Here is a 17168-nt window from a genome sequence, read left to right on the forward strand (position 1 = left end):
TTAATCCCTACATGCACAAATTATGATATTTTTAAATACAATAACATTTGCATTCACAAATAATATCTCTATTTGAACAAAATGCCACACATTAATGTAATTCTTAACTCTGCAGACACCGGTTGAAAAGCATTTGGTTCAGTGTTTCATTTGCAAATTAATTAATAAACTAGACATCAATTAATGCACGCGTGTCACCCGATCCACATATGCATGGATTCCTTTTTGCATGAGAAACTTATGATATACAGTATTAATGCAGAACAGAACATTTTTATTTGCAAACATGTCTGTATATGTACAAATCGCTGCACAATCATTTAATCCCAAATCAAATTGAAAGGCATTTGTTTGTGGTTCGTAAGATACATGTATAAAATTGATGTAGTTACATATTTTTGCATGCATCTATGAATCATTTTGAGTCTAATTTCATCCCATATTAAAGAGACGACCGTTTCGTGAACCTATGAGAGGTCATTCTGACTTTGCTATGACAATCTGGCACTTCTGAATCAGCTACTGTAAGTATGTTTTGTTATTAAGTATGTACTATTGACTGTTTAAATGTGGAGTTTTGCGCATCGTGTGTGTGTGTGTGTGTGTGTGTGTGTGCGCTTATGTGTGTGTATGAGAGAGAGAGAGAGAGAGAGAGAGAGAGAGAGAAAGAGAGAAAGAGAGAAAGAGAGAGACGGTCACACAGTGAAGTCAGCTGTCTTAGCCGTACAATTTCTTCTGTACTGCAAACACATACGAGCTTCATCACTGTGTCTGTCACATCACTCTGTTCCTCTTTCGAGCTTGAACTGATGGTAAAACTAAGGACATTATTAACTGTCTTTACATTTATTTTGAAAGATTAAGCTTGCAATTATGGAAAGGGGTGTTACATTTCCGACTAGTGCTTGCGGTGTTCAGCCAAATTACAATGCATTGGCCAATCAGAGCAGACTGCACTTGTCGGAAGGAGGAACTGTAGAAAACGAAGTGTCTGAGAGAGGCAGGGCATAGAGGACCTACAATAATGTAGTAGCCTATTTAAAATATACTGTGATTTTGGAACATCAAAGCATGTCAACACATTCTGTTACACCAAATACTCTTTTAAAAAAAAGCATCATATGACCCCTTTAAGAATACTAGAACCCTAGCTACATATAATAGGCTACATTGTAGGACTATTATTAGTGATGTGCACGAGTTTTCTGAAGTGACAGCATGACTGTAGGCTACTGATTAGCCTATGTGTGACGCTACTTTTTTCTGACTTCAAAACTCAGTAGCAAGTATAAAACGATTCAGATAAGGGAGCTTTAATTGAACGCTTTTAATTTTAGCTTATAAATGCGACATAATATTTGGCAGTATTCAGTGCATAACTCTTGCCATTTGCTGTAGAAGTAGAAGCGCGGACAAAGTACCGGAAACGTAAAAAGCGCAAAAACACAGCACAAAAGTGAATGATACGTATTGCGGCAGTTTGAGATAGGCCATTTAAAAGTGACTGTCCAAATACACAACGCATTAAAAACATGAAGGTTTGTGCCAGTCAAACTCGCGACGAAAATTGTTTGCGTACTTATTATTAGGGTAATGTAATGTGTGCATTTATCAGTGCGTCATGTATTCACTCGATGAGATAAAACTTAGATTTTTTTTTTCTGAAGGGACTCGAGGCATATCTATCTCTCTTGAATTTATTTATATGTTACCCCTGGCTCAATTATTATAATTTTTTTGTAAATGTATTATTTTTTATTTTGTTATTATTTTGTTTTACTTTTGTCTATTTTACTTTCTTTTTACTTTACTTGCTCTTTGTCTACTGTTTATAATTATATTATTTTTTGTTTTTGTATATGAAACTGTATTTGCTGTTATGTCTGTTCAATAAAAAATATAGCCTATACATATTTTTTTTTTCTTAAGAAAATAATTAGGAATTAAGAATTTTTCGAGAATTGCACTTAAGAACATTCTTACAGACTTCATGGAACTTATAAGAAATGTCTTAACTTATTTCTTACGTTTTTTTGTGAATCCAGCCCCTGGTCTCCTTCTTAGATTTTTTTCCATCTATTGTTCATGCCACCATTCAGTCACCTGTGCCACTTGTGCACTCTGAACTGATGGCTCATATTTTGTACAGTTGGTTTGATCACATCATTAGAAACAAGTGGGAACAATTTTGAATCGTGTGTAAAGACAACTGTGCTTTAGTTGTGTTTAACTTTTACTGCTTGTGTTTAGCATTTTGCAGCAATGCATCACGGTAAGTTTTTGAGTGGATGAGAATAGAGTTTTGCAAAAAGAGTGCATGAGATTTGCAAATAGAACCTAACTGCCTGAATGTGTTTAAGGTTTAGCAGAGTGCTTTATATGACAAATTGGTTTAGGCCTGTTCAGATATTGGGGTTTAGTGTTAAAAAATTAAAACAAGAGTAGCTAACTCAAAAAAAATAAAAAACTCTAGCTTGAACTTTGTTACTTTAGTCCCAGCTGATGGGGTCAAAGGTAAAAGTGTTCAATTTATGCTCAAAGTGAAATTATATTGAATTCGTTCTACATTTGTACAAAATACCACCTGGTATTAATAGACACTTGACCAGAGCAAAATATATATGTCTAAAATATTATCTTTTAAAAGAAAAAAAAGGTAGCCTACTTTCACTGATCTCCACTACGTTTCAATGTGGTAGAACCCTGCCAGAACTGAGAATGTTCCCTGTTAGCTGTGGAACTGGATATTTATTGATAAAATATGAATAAATGTTTCACTAATTATCTCTCTCAATCACTCAATGTCTAAGACACTTGCAAGAGTCCCGTCCCGCCTCCTGCGTCACGAGTGCGTGTGTGTGTGTGTGTGTGTGAGAGAGAGAGAGAGAGAGAGAGAGAGAGAGTGTGTCTCACATGTGACAGTTCTTCACTCGGAGATAGGTAAGACACTTGGCACGCTGATGGACCTGCTTTGTTAGACCTGCTGGCACTTCAAGGGACTTTCTTCCTACAGACCAGGAGAGCAGGACGCATTTCCAGTTACCCAGAGAACTACAGCGTGCCTTTTGACAGCTGACAAGTCACAAACACACTCCCTTCTTACGAGCTTGTTTTATTCCACAAACTCTATAGAAATATTTGACTCTTTGAGAGTAATGATGGAGATGAAGGTCCTGGGATGCGCGTTGCTTTTCCCTCTCCAGATCTTCTTATGCTCACTGAGGGCGATCGTGCGCTTGTTTACGCGGCAGAAGCGCAGAGTTCTGGGCACTGATGTGGTCCTCATCACTGGAGGAGGAAGAGGAATCGGCCGTCACCTGGCTAAAGAGTTCGCCAAGCAAGGAGCAAGAAAGGTAAGGCTGCTGTTATCTCCTCACATGCTCCTAGTAATTAAAAAATTGCTGTCTATTTCAGTCTTTATAAAGTACTCTGCTACTTCAAAGGAATTTAGACAAGGAGTCTCGAGCAACGCAACTTTTAATTTGGCGCCACTAACAAGATTGGTTAAACGTAGCTTTCTACAAAACTTTTTTTTTAACAGAACACTAAAGTTCTGTGATATATTTCTGATATTTACACATTTTATACAAATTAAACGTATAAGGCTACTTATATCATATCAATGTAACCCTGTAGCGTCGTATCGTTGTTTTGGTTCCCTCCTCTTGCTCCTAAACTGCTCAGTTGATGACATGGATTATATAAGATATAAAAAAACTGACAGCACTTCTACAATACTCGCACAAAAGTCATAAAGCAATAAAGATAAATAAAAAAGGAATCAGCTCAGATTAATGTGCCTGTAACAAAGTTGTACTACATTTTTCTGTTATATAATTGATCGGTTTGTTTATTATTTCAGCATTACTGACAACCAAACAGAACTAGTAAGGGTTGTGTTTGTCTGATTTATTCACACTGCAGTAAACACTCCTTTTAGGGCTATCTAAATCCATGTCGAAATGGTCGAGTTTGGTCTGATGGGGCACAGTCAATAAAGTGACCTGTTGCTGCCTTCATCTGAGTTCTGTTTCATATTCCTCCTGCACACAAACACAGGTGTTTCCTAAGCCTTTATGTCTTTACAAATGCCCAACAATGGGCTGCTGACAGGCAAGGCTGTTTTGTTGAACTCAAATCATGTGTGACTCTTTAACCTTCCAGGGCAGTTCATACTTCCCCGAGTAAAAAAAAAAAACTAAAATCCAGGATAAATCGTTACAAATCATCTTATTTATTAGTATTGTTAATGAATATAAAACGGATTTAAACTTTTTTTTAATGCTTGGTAACACTATAGCACAAGCTTCAGGTGTCTGGAATAGCTGCACTACTTTAACAGCGTGCGTGTGTGAGGGAGTGAAGGTGTATGTGCTGTGTTTATGTGTGTGAATGTGTGCTCAACATGTGTAGGTGTGTGAATGGATCCGTTGCAAGGGGGTGTTGTAGACAGAGAAGCACCTTGTAGATTGATTACCACAACCAAGTTCATGGGCAGGTCAGCCAGCTTTTGCAGAGCAGGGCTGATGATGTCATGTGTGTTATTTTGTGGGCTGCTTACGGCTGAATCCCAGAAGAACAGAATCAAACGAAAAGCCAGTTGATCCAAGGCTGTGTATGAAAGTCAAATCAAGTAGACACAAGTTAGGCCACTTGAATATTGATCAAATATTGATTACATAAACTACAAAGCATGAGGTACTGTATAAAGATGGGAAGGTAAAGGTGAACAGAGATTGGCACTCCTATACTCCTAGCTTGGCTTTGGCCCATGCCTGATCCCTCTGGGCCAGCACTAAAGAAGGGGCGTAAGGCTGCCCCTGCCCATGTCTCCCCATGTTTCTCTTTGTAGCTTGAACTTTTAATGATAATGGGACATTGTTTGTGACATTGGTGGTCAGGCAGTATGTAATTTTATTTTTCAAACCACTTGACCTATGTAGGGTTACCAGGAGCTTATATATATATATTAGGGATGCACTGAATATTCGGCCACCGAAAATTTTCGGCCGCATTTTCGGTTTTCGGCCGAAAGACTTTTACCACCGCAACAACACCACAGACAGTAAAAGAAATGGACACAGCGACCCCATTGGAACTCAATTGAGACAAGTGAAGCCCATTTTTAGCGACTTTTAGCACTTCCATTTCTGACGTGCAGACTCAAACTAAACTTGATGACGTCAGCAACCTGTCTGACAGATGTAAATCTTCTAAGTGGCTGTGCTTGAAAACTGCCATCGTTAATCTTGCAGAGACGGCGAGCTGAGGCGGGGAGTTCTTTGGCGTGAGTGAGCAGGAGTAAGTATTCTGATTAATTATTTTGTATAGTATTTTAAAATGTAACGCCAGTACGCCATATTAAGTTAATTGCCTGCGAGCTTCTCCTCCTGTCTGTAAGGTAATTTCTCTACTGTGCGACAGAGAGTCGAGTGGGTATGACGCAATCGTTAGCCTTTTTTTACAAAAACTGTTTCTACGGGGCCATAATGTAACATAGAAGGTAATGGAGCCCTTTATACATTGTCGTGTATCTTTACAAATAAATAATGGAGAAATGGAGTCTTTAAACGCCTCAGATGTAAAGTTATTCGCTGTCAAAGTGACGCCAAAATGAATGCAAAGTCAATGGGATGCTAATGCAAGTGAAGTTCTGCTACAAGATGGCAGCTCGCGGCCGACTTCAACTTCCTTGCCACCTGAACAACAAGGGCTCCATTACCTTCTATGTTACATTATGGCCCCATAGAAACAGTTTTTGTAAAAATAGGCTAACGATTGCGTCATAACCACTCGACTCTCTGTCGCATTACCGTACAGACAGGAGGAGAAGCTCGCAGGCAATTAACTTAATATGGCGTACTGGCGTTACATTTTAAAATACTATACAAAATAATTAATCAGAATACTTACTCCTGCTCACTCACGCCAAAGAACTCCCCGCCTCAGCTCGCCGTCTCTGCAAGATTAACGATGGCAGTTTTCAAGCACAGCTACTAGAAGATTTACATCTGTCAGACAGGTTGCTGACGTCATCAAGCTTAGTTTGAGTCTGCACGTCAGAAACGGAAGTGCTAAAAAACGCTAAAAATGGGCTTCACTTGTCTCAATTGAGTTCCAATGGGGTCGCTGTGTCCATTTCTTTTACTGTCTATGTGAACAACACGGCCGAAATGTGATGACGCAAACACCACGCAGCGCGTGGCCACGAGCTCCCCGCGACATTCACTTCACACCAGTGGGTCTTAATAGAGAACATTCTCTCTCTTCTTGCCCCTTTTGCTAACTAAAGAGATCAGCTCCTCTGATTCATCTGTAGCGGACGTTAATTATTCCTTTTAATCGCATCACCAAAGCGTCTCCTAACAAAGAGGTTGAGACGGACCACGAAGTGAAAACAAAGAAAAGTACACTCTTATAGAGTCTGTCAGCACACTTTTCACTGAGATCTTTTCGGATCCTCAGCACTTCATCGCGACTGTACTTGATCCGCGTTATAAGCAGTGTTGGGGAGTAACTAGTTACATGTAACGGCGTTACGTAATTTAATTACAAAATTATTGTAACTGTAATTAGTTACAGTTACTAAGAAAAAATGAGTAATTAAATTACAGTTACTTATGAAATTTTTTACGATTACAAAGGGGATTACATTTGAATATTTACACACATCCACATACAGATTTAACTGATTTCTTTCCCAAATTGCACTGACTATTCTGAGACATACCGCCCTGATAATTTCCGGGATGCGGAAATACAGTCTGGTTCGTAGAATCCAGTCATAAAAATGGAATGCCTAACGCGGACGGAATATGCCACATTTTGGATGACTAAATCAAAAGTAGGTCAGTACACTTGAATCAAACATGACATGGACTAGTGTCTGTGAATATAAAGCCCCAAAAATGCAATATATGACTCCTGCACGTTCTGCGTGTCTGTGGAAATCAGACGCGGACTCGACACCGGGAGAACCGGGACAATTCCCGGTGGCCTGGCATCCGATTTTGCCCCACTATTTAATATCGTTATTGTATAATTGCCTGCCGAATGTACTAAAGCGATCATTTGCGAATCCGCCATTTGATAATTAAATCTCTAATAAGTCATGAAGTGTTAGTCATGACTCGCGCGCTCTCCGCGCCTCCGCCAAACGGTTTGGATCAGACTCAGAGTAATCAATGCGAGAGAGAGAGAGAGAGAATAGAGAATAGAGAATAGACTGCACTGCTGGAGCAGAGAAGCAGAACTCCTGTTCATGGTTTCAGGTCAGTTTCATCTGTAAAGATGCTTTTTTGTCTTTGTTTTTTTATTTATTTAATCAAGCAGCAGCACATTGCTCATCAGTCATCACTCAAAATACTATATAAAGGACATCATTATTATCTGTTTTAATGTTACAGTAGTAATTTGGTAGTAATTTTTATTTAAAAATAAATACAAATCCATTTGCAAAAAAAAAAAAACAAGGTTATTTTACTTTTATATAGGCTAATAAAAGCAAGGTAATTTTTTGTAAGGGAAAAACATGACTCGTGTACAGTATTAGGATTTTTCTATAAAGATATTGTAGTATTGTAGAGTATTGTATTGTAAAGTATAGTTTTGTTCAATTTTGAGTATTAAAGTCACGAGAGATGGATAACAGGGCAAAATAAAGAGACTGAAGAGAAAAATGGAAGTGAAGGTGCAGTTCAGGAGAGAACTTTTAATTATTTTGCATGTCCCCAAATTAAAGATTTAAACCTTTTTTATGTCAGGTCCATACAAAAAATAGTTTTGTCCATGAATTTGTTTGTATGAGTTTGAATTTTCCAGTCTGAATTTTTTTCCCAGTCCGCCCCTCCTGTAAATGAATGGCAAAGACATGGTTTCATTTACTACACATGGGCCTACTGAAGCTCGCAGTGTTTTCAACCTCTGCTGCCTCAATATAGGAGTACACGTGCACATAAACATAATTTCTAGAACTGCTCTGTGTCACTTCATGTGCATTTTACTTATTTTGAGAAAACTATCATCATATACAAAGAGACAGCAGTTTCAAAAAAACACCAATGTTTCAGGAGTCTATTATACAGAATACGTCACATGCTTATTAGATAACTGTATTTAAGTTGATGTATATGCTTTTATTTATTATTCTTTAATTTTCACAAATTTAGAAAAGTAATCAAAAAGTACTCAAAAGTAATTAGTTACATTACTTTAATAAAGTAATTGAAAAAGTTATACTACTATTACATTTTAAACAGGGTAACTTGTAATCTGTAACCTATTACATTTCCAAAGTAACCTTCCCAACACAGGTTATAAGACCATTACTTGGCTGCGGAAATAAAGCAGCATGCACGAGAAATGATCCAGGCTGCGATGGAGCGGAGAACCCGTGTGGAGATGGAGAAGTTCCAAGCGCTGGAGACTGAGATCAGAGCGCAGAAAAAAAAGACTTGTCTGACTCGTCTCTGCACCAGATGAGGGGCTTGCACCCAAGTTGTCTGATATGTTCAGTGAAATCCTGCAAGAAAGTGCCTCAAATAATAATACGTTGGCTCTTTTGTTCTTAGGCTACTACCTGGCCCTATTTAAATACACTCAATACTACAATATTTCTCAAATGTCAGGCAGATGACAAGCTCAACAGCTAGATCTGTCTGAAGTCCCCATCCCCAGAAGTGATAACCCTCTTGCCTATGGAGAAGTAATGCACTCTCTTGTAGTAGTCCTACAGAGAAAAAATTCAAATGCACTTGACCTAAATGCACTTTGTTTTTATGAGAGAACATTTAACTTTAAACCTTTCTGCAGGCCAATAGGCCTGTACATTATTATTTAATATGCACGAGTGGGATAAATTTTTAGTTTGAATTGTATTTTATACTGTGCATTGTTGCAATGTGCAATAAATATTTGCATAATTTGTAATAGATTTATTCTTTGAAACTTTAATATTTAATAATTTATGCAATTGCAATGTCTTGATTTTAGTAAAGTTAGTACACAGTCATAGCAATAAATGCAATTGTACAAATAATTGGCATAATTTATTTCGGGTTTTTTTTTTACGGTTTTCGGCCTTGGTTTTCTCTTTTTCGGTTCTCGGTTTCGGCCAAGAATTTTCATTTCGGTGCATCCCTAATGCTAACCCTGAATCAACAAACAGAACTTACAAATATTGCTACAAGTGTGAATGCATCATATAATAATTGCTGTTAATAATGTTCATCGTCTGGCTGACTACGTCTTCTGAAAAATCCTGTCATATGCGCACAAACTGACAGTCACCACTTATAAGCTACTACTAAATATTGTAGAAAGGTAATTTTCTGTAAAGTTGCTTTGTAATGATTTGTATCGTAAAAAGAGCTATAATAAACTTGAATTGAATTTAATTGAATGTTCTGCATTTACGTTACACCAATCATGACTTTCCTCCCACAGGTGGTTTTGTGGGGCCGCACAGAGAAATGTTTAAAAGAGACATGTGAAGAGATCTGTGTGACCGGAACAGAGTGCCATTACTTTGTGTGTGACGTGGGCAACAGAGAGGATGTGTACCAGCAAGCCAAAGTGCTCAGGGAAAAGGTATAATTACACTCTGCATGCTTTGTCTCAAGAGATCTCAAAAGATATTGTAGTCAAAAGGACTTCATAGAGAGTGACCCTGTCTCAAACAGCTAGTCTTGTGGCTTTTGCTTGGGTATATCCATCCACATGTCATTTTGGGTTTCAGATGGGTGCTGTCTAGCACCCACATTGTGTCCACTAGGGTCCAGGCAGGAAGGAAGTCGACCGGAAGTTGAAGTCGGCCGCGTGCCGCCATCTTGTAGCAGAACTTCACTTGCGTTAGCATCCCATTGACTCCCATTCATTTTGGCGTCACTTTGACAGCGAATAACTTTACATCCGAGGCGTATAAAGACTCCATTTGTCCATTATTTATTTCTAAAGATACACGACAATGTATAAAGGGCTCCATTACCTTCTATGTTACATTATGGCCCCGTAGAAACAGTTTTTGTAAAAATAGGCTAACGATTGCGTCATAACCACTCGACTCTCTGTGGCACAGTAGAGCAATTACCGTACAGACAGGAGGAGAAGCTCGCAGGCAATCGGGGAGACGTCAAGAGAGAAGCCCATAGATATAGAGTCCATAAAAGCAACGGGACAAAATATTTCAACAACGTTTTTGGGGAATTGGAAATAATTCGGTATGTGGCAAGTGAATACATATGAAGTAGCTTTTATCCACGAACTTTAATAATTTATCTACTTCATTAAATAATGAAGTATGGGTAACGGCCGGTATATTGACGGGAATGGAGAAATTATCAGGAAATTCATGTAGCACAATAAGCAATTTTAAGAGACTATAAATGAACAGCCTATATTGAATCGATAATGACTCGAGGGGATATTGTATACTGACAGTATGGTTCCTGGGATTATATATGTCTGTTTTGGATGGGTTACTATTCGGTTTGATGTAGATAGAAGGAAACAAAAAATTTTTTAATGTGTGCGTTTATGCATGTATGTGTGCATGTGCTATTTGAATCACTTTTAATAATTTTGGATGATTGTACATGTTCTTTGTTATCTGTTATTTATATTTATATATATATACCGATTTTTTTGTTGTTCAATCATTTAATTTAGATGTGTATTTAAATTTTTCTTCCCTTTTTTAATTATTTAATTTATAAATTAATTTAAACAAAAAAAAAAGTACAATATTTTTTATTAATTTATTATTATACTATATAAATTATATCACTGTGTGCGTGTGGTGGGGTGGGGGGGGGGTTAAGTGCACCGTATAGTTTCCTGCTTTTTTGTCCTTTGTCGATCACACCTATGCTAGCTACATTCGTCGTGGGGAAGAAAAGTGAGAGGCCATGGGGTGGATGCTAGGGTGATACATGAATGGCACGGAGGGGAGAAAGAAGGGCGGGGGGAGAAAGAGCAGTGACTATTGAAGTGTTATGTTTACCAATGTGAACATGTTTTAAACTAAAGACAAAAGGCACATACACAACCCCAAAACAATTTAACAATCTTCAACTGTTTCAAGTTAAAAACATGCTGAGAGGTTTAATCCAGCATTACCCCTACTGGATTAAGACTCAAGCCTTCAGCTAAATTATAAAAAAAAATATCATTACCCCTAGGTGATAAATGAACTTCGTCCCTTAGAAACAGTTGAGGCTTGTTAAATACAATTTGAGGGTGATGCACAATACCCCCCTGCATTTCCAAGACAAAGGTAGCCATGACACTGTTCACCCATTTACGGGACTTGTCAATTTTCCCCGGAAGGCCCGATCTCCACCGACGTCTCTGGGTGATGTCAGACAGCACAATGGTCATCTGAGGGAAACGCCGATAGAGATGTTGCAGATCCTGCTTCATCGCTGCGACGAGATCAATGCTCTTCCTGCAACCCAAGTCGTTCCCGCCACAGTGAATCAGCAGGACATCCGGGCTGCTCTTCCTCTGAGGGACCGGTAGAAGAAAGGAAGGAGTCCGTGCCATCGAAGTCCACCCCAGCCAAACCAGTAAACCTTGGCCGCTGGCCCCGATGGTCTCTCTGGCCCTCTTTTCCCCACGACGAATGTAGCTACTCCCTATGATCCAAATCACTGGACCTGTTAATAGCATACAGCAATCACAATCAAAACACTGTTTTGTCAGTATGAGTAAACAGATTTTAACACACAAGTAACTTGTCTCTGGCCATCGATTTGTTTATATCCGAACAAAACAGAAAAAAAGTCTATGCAAATATACAATAAAACACAAATTAATTGCTCTTATCTGTTCATTGAAATAATAATAACAATATAGGTATTACACAAGGTTAATTTATTATTTTATTCTCTCTTACAGTGTTGCTTTCCATATTTTATACTATATATTCTATATGATACTATATTAATATGGCTTACCTTTGTTGGTAGTGCAGTTAGCCATGGTTTTAGTTTTCTTTCTTTCTTCTTTTTCTGGTGTTAGCAGAAGAAAAGTTTGTATTTTTACCTATGAGGAAAGAAAAATGAAAAGGGCAACCATTAGTTATAGATGTTATTGGTGACATTCGTTATCTATATGTTATTTAACAGGCCAAAGCAGACGCTTTTGTCCAAGCGATTTACTGAATAACTTTTTTATACGACTGATTCGTCCATTTCTCTTGCGATGTAGATGTGTAGATAACAGTTAATGCCATTTTGTGGTTATATTCGGCGCCCACTAACGTTATACAACATCATGTGTATCAAAAATTAAATTATATTTAAAATATTCAATCCCTGGGCGGTTAAATAACTATTGGGTATGAATTCATATCAGTTCTTGAACATAATTTTATATAACTTCTTAATAGTATGCATTAACTTAATATGGCGTACTGGCGTTACATTTTAAAATACTATACAAAATAATTAATCAGAATACTTACTCCTGCTCACTCACGCCAAAGAACTCCGCGCTCAAGCTCGCCGTCTCTGCAAGATTAACGATGGCAGTTTGCACGCACAGCTACTAGAAGATTTACATCTGTCAGACAGGTTGCTGACGTCATCAAGCTTAGTTTGAGTCTGCGCGTCAGAAAAGGAAGTGCTAAAAATTGCTAAAAATGGGCTTCACTTGTCTCAAATTAGTTCCAATGGGGTCGCTGTGTCCATTTCTTTTACTGTATATGCTAGGGTCTAGGCTAGGGATTTTCAAGTCTTTAAATGCCGAAGACTCCCATATATAGGGACACCTGTTCATGTTGTTTTCTAAATTTTGTTATTATTAATATTATTTTCTATTATATTTTTTATTTTTATTTTTACATTATTTAATATATTTTTCTCTGCTCTGGTATCAGTTTGGAATAAGTTTTTTCTTAATTGAAAAATATTATTCACATAAATTTTTTTTTTTTTTTTTGATCTTTTAAATGATTTTGCTATATTTTTCTTTGCTTAAGTATTCTGTTGTGGTACCATTTTGTCTTTTAAATTAAACATTGCATATTTTTATTTCACAATGTATATTATAAAAACATTTTAAATTATATTATATTTGTATATAATTATTATTACTTTGATATATATTACTGTATACTTTCTATTCTTAATAATAATCAAATGTAATAAAATTAATTAAAATTGTACTTATCCACACAGTAAAGTTTACTCTTAATGGATGCAATGTGGTATGGTCTCGTGCAGGTCGGGGATGTCACCATTCTTGTCAATAATGCAGCTGTTGTCCATGGAAAAAGTCTGATGGACAGCGATGACGACGCACTTCTGAAAACCCAGCACATTAACACATTTGGACAGTTCTGGGTAAGACACTAATCAATATCTTAACTTACTCACTGCGCGCATTACTGTCCATTTATTATAGCACAGCCTTACTACAGTAACCGTGCTTTGAACCTAACATGAACTCTAGATACTCCTTTTGTGTTTTACAAAACATTTTTCAGTTACTTAACGTTAAATCACTTGGCAAGCTGTAATACTCGGAAGTGTTCCTCAGCATTTAAGCATGTTTTTGCCAATAGTGAAAAAGTTACACCACATTCCTTGCATAGAACATTCAGAGACAAAAATACAAAAGAGATAATCAAACAAAAGCGAACGGTCCTAAAATAACAAGTGGAATAGTTCAAGTTAAACATTTAGAAGAAAATGGACTACTCGGAAGATCTAGGCTTCACACCCATGCTTTTTAGGACACATTCATAGTCAATGCAGTAGTAGCTCACGCTGAGGACTGTTGTAATATATTGTTGCTCTGGGTTCAAACACATGGCTTTTTCTGAATGCCAGTTTTATATTGAGTTTTGCAGAGGTACTATCTGAATTGTAATTCAAACACTGAATGTGGGCTCATATTTCTGCTGAGCCAGTCAAATATCCTTGTTGATGTTCACCAAAGGTAGTCCAGAGAATACTAGATAATTAACACATTCTCAAACCCGGAGTTCTGAAGCTTTCATTGTTATTGTTAGATTTCCCAGAAGATGGTTGAGGGAACAGAACAATGTGTATTTGTGTCTGTCTCCCTCACAGACCACGAAAGCATTTCTGCCTCGCATGCTGGAGCTCTGCAATGGTCACGTGGTATGCATCAACTCCATTCTCTCCCTCTCCTCTATCCCTGGAGCCATTGACTACTGCACGTCCAAGGCCTCGTCTTATGCCTTCATGGAAAGCCTGACGCTAGGTCTACTGGACTGTCCAGGAGTGGGCTGCACCACGGTGCTTCCCTTCCATACAGACACAGAGATGTTCCATGGCATGAAAGTTAGGTAATGAGCTGCTGGTGCTGATGAACATAAAGGGCCTTTCGCAACGGTTTAGTTCCAGAACTAAATGTACAGTACTAAACTATTGTGACGATTTTGCGTGAACTATTTCCCAGTATCATTTAAAGGGTTGCATTTGCACCGACCGTGTGTACTAGGACATGACGTAAGCAGGTCGACAGCGATGTCATTTGTTTGCGACGTTCAACAACGTTAACAAAGAATAACAACAGGAGGATGGAGGACGCTGTGATTGGAGCTGTGTTTTTGTTGTGTCTCGCGGGTTTCACAATAATGGACATGGAATGTCAACGTAAACGTAAAGCAATTGAAAGAACTAAAAGAAGGACTAAGAATCTCCACTGACAACTGGCAGTGCTACATTTGCTGCAAGTGCCTGCACTTCAGCAGCCGTATATTTATCGCGGTTCATTATACTTGCGAAATAAGTTGACACAATGTTTACAGTATGTTTACAAGGCATTTTAAATCATGGCGGGTGAGGGCGTTTTCGAATGAGTCTGGTCAATCAATGTATACTTATGTCACGGGAATTACCAGTTGTGCTGGTTAGACCTTGCTCCCTAGTAGGAGCTAATTTGGTTCTCGAAAAAGTCAGTCCGGTAATAAAATCGCACCTAGTTCCTGCGGTGTGAAAACGCCCACAAGTGGATAGTTCCACAATTGGTTCTGGTACTATGAAAAGGTTCCTGTGGTGCGAAAGGCCCTAATGTTGGAATTAAAGTGGTCCATCATTCAATGAATTCATCTTTTAGGTTCCCTAAGCTGTTTCCGCCTCTGAATCCTGAGATGGTGGCCGAACGCACTGTGGAAGCTGTAAGGACCAACACTGCCTTCGTTGTCCTGCCATGGACAATGCACTTTCTTGTCATTCTTAAGAGGTGAGACTATCACTGCTGAAGGAATCCGAGCAGAATATAAGTTTGTCATATAAACAACATATTATAATTCATAATTTTTTTCATTATTTTATATATTACATAATTCAACTGGCTGCACATAACTTCTTGATTTCTTCGCAGCCTTTTGCCCCAGTCTGCCCTGGAAGAGATCCATAAGTTTTCAGGAAGCTACACCTGCATGAACACATTCAAAGGCCGGACTTAAACTCAGAAACAGCTCGACTGTGAAAAATCCCCAAAACCAATTTTTCATGCAAAGCAAGCACTACATCCAGGAACATCAATCTGTTGCTTTGTGGACCAAAAAAAAAAAAAAAGACTGAAAGGGTCAGTGGGAACAGCGTGTTAAGATGGCTTGTTTTCCCAGGAACGGGTTTTACGTGGTTGCCCTATACTGGACTGCACACAGGCATGTAGGTGAACCTGTTCCTTTGATATTGTGATAGCAAGGAGCACAGACTGTTAGAGTTAACAAAGAAATGGTTCTTAGAATGCTCTGAGGTTTTAATCAGGGCATGTTTGCTCTTGACTTGGGAGTTTTATTGATTTTTACTGATTTTGTCACAAAAACAAAAGTTAAAGTCTTCAACCACATACGGCAAATGCATATATATTTTTTCAAATATTTATATTTTTATAGTTGCTGATATAGATTGTAAAATATATTGAGATAAACATCAAATTTTAGTTATTTTCTCAATTATCTTTAGACCATTTTTTTATATTTCCATTTAAATGTAATACTGTCCAAAACATATATATATATAAAAAAAAGAAAATTGCATTTACTCAATTTATTTTAAGATTGGAAGTGCATGTTCTTTCTCCTTAAATTATATTTTATAATATATTTAGATTTAAACTAAATGCATTTTGAGTTTGAAAATCATTACCGTTAACCACATATATTTGAAAAATATTTTGGCCACAAAAAATGTATATTTTTTGCCGTATGGGACTTTTTTAAAGTAATTCCAGCATGTCTACCTTCATATTACTGTCAACTTCAAATAAATAGTATTTGAGCTTAAAAAGAAACCCTGGTGAGTGTTATTTTGTGGGTGTTCATGTTGGTTTGATAACAGGGAAGTGTTGGTCCCTGGCAGTGTGCTTGTTCCGTCTCTGCCAAAACTCAGGCATTTCATGGTCAGCATTCCACCGCTGCAGGCCAGCCAATCGTGAGCTCATTGTACACTAGGCAGGGTTGTCATAACACTAACTCTGCTAAACAGAAAAGCACACTGGAGAGGGGTCAGCCACTGGAAGGCTAATAGACGAATCTAAAACTTGTCATTTTATTCAGCTTTGTCAATCCCACCTAGATGAACGGCTGATGTTCAGCTGCATCACACCAAACAAATGGGTAGGTAATACAGTGCCTGTTGACAACTTTCTACTACACTTCAATTTGCCAAATTGGATGCAAGATCTAAGACTCTGTAACCTCATAAAAACAAATCTACAGGCAAAAGTTTTTTTCTTTCAACGTCTCTTCCTCAAATTCTTTCCATACGGTGCATCCCTGCTGCAGTATTAGAAGACTGTTATCCAAGTACACTGGGGACTGAAACTGACATTCAACAGGCACGAAGCAGCTATTGCAATTGTGTGATTACCAATTCACATCAGATTCTTCATTCTACACTTAGCTGTTATTTTGTGGCTGAGAGGAAAAGTTACTTTCTGGTAAACTATATAAAATAAATAATGTACGCTGTGGGGCTGGGGGAATAATCACCAGAAATGCTGTATAACACAAAAGACAAAAACTGAAGAATGAGTCTTGGCAAGTCTAACGGTAATGATGGACACTGTTGAGAGTGGGATCAGGACATGAAACTGTGTCATGGAGTGCATATGTGTTGGAGAAGTCAGCTCAAATCTCAGCGGGTGAGTTCAGAGCAAGGTTAGCCAAATAGTAGATAAATCTGAGT

The 17168-nt window shown here is 37.9% G+C and overlaps 1 protein-coding gene across 1 annotated transcript; it reads left to right on the top strand.

Moving 5' to 3' along the window:
- Window positions 1–2869: 2869 nt before the first annotated feature.
- LOC132129065 (short-chain dehydrogenase/reductase 3-like) lies at window positions 2870–15933 on the top strand. Its single transcript, XM_059540486.1, has 6 exons — window positions 2870–3353; window positions 9445–9588; window positions 13224–13343; window positions 14076–14314; window positions 15088–15213; window positions 15355–15933. Exons 1-6 carry the CDS (start codon window positions 3156–3158, stop codon window positions 15437–15439), a joined length of 912 nt encoding a protein of 303 aa, XP_059396469.1. The 5' UTR covers window positions 2870–3155; the 3' UTR covers window positions 15440–15933.
- The last annotated feature ends 1235 nt before the right edge of the window (window positions 15934–17168 follow it).

This window comes from Carassius carassius, chromosome 46 (assembly GCF_963082965.1).
Source record: "Carassius carassius chromosome 46, fCarCar2.1, whole genome shotgun sequence".
NCBI lineage: Eukaryota > Metazoa > Chordata > Actinopteri > Cypriniformes > Cyprinidae > Carassius > Carassius carassius.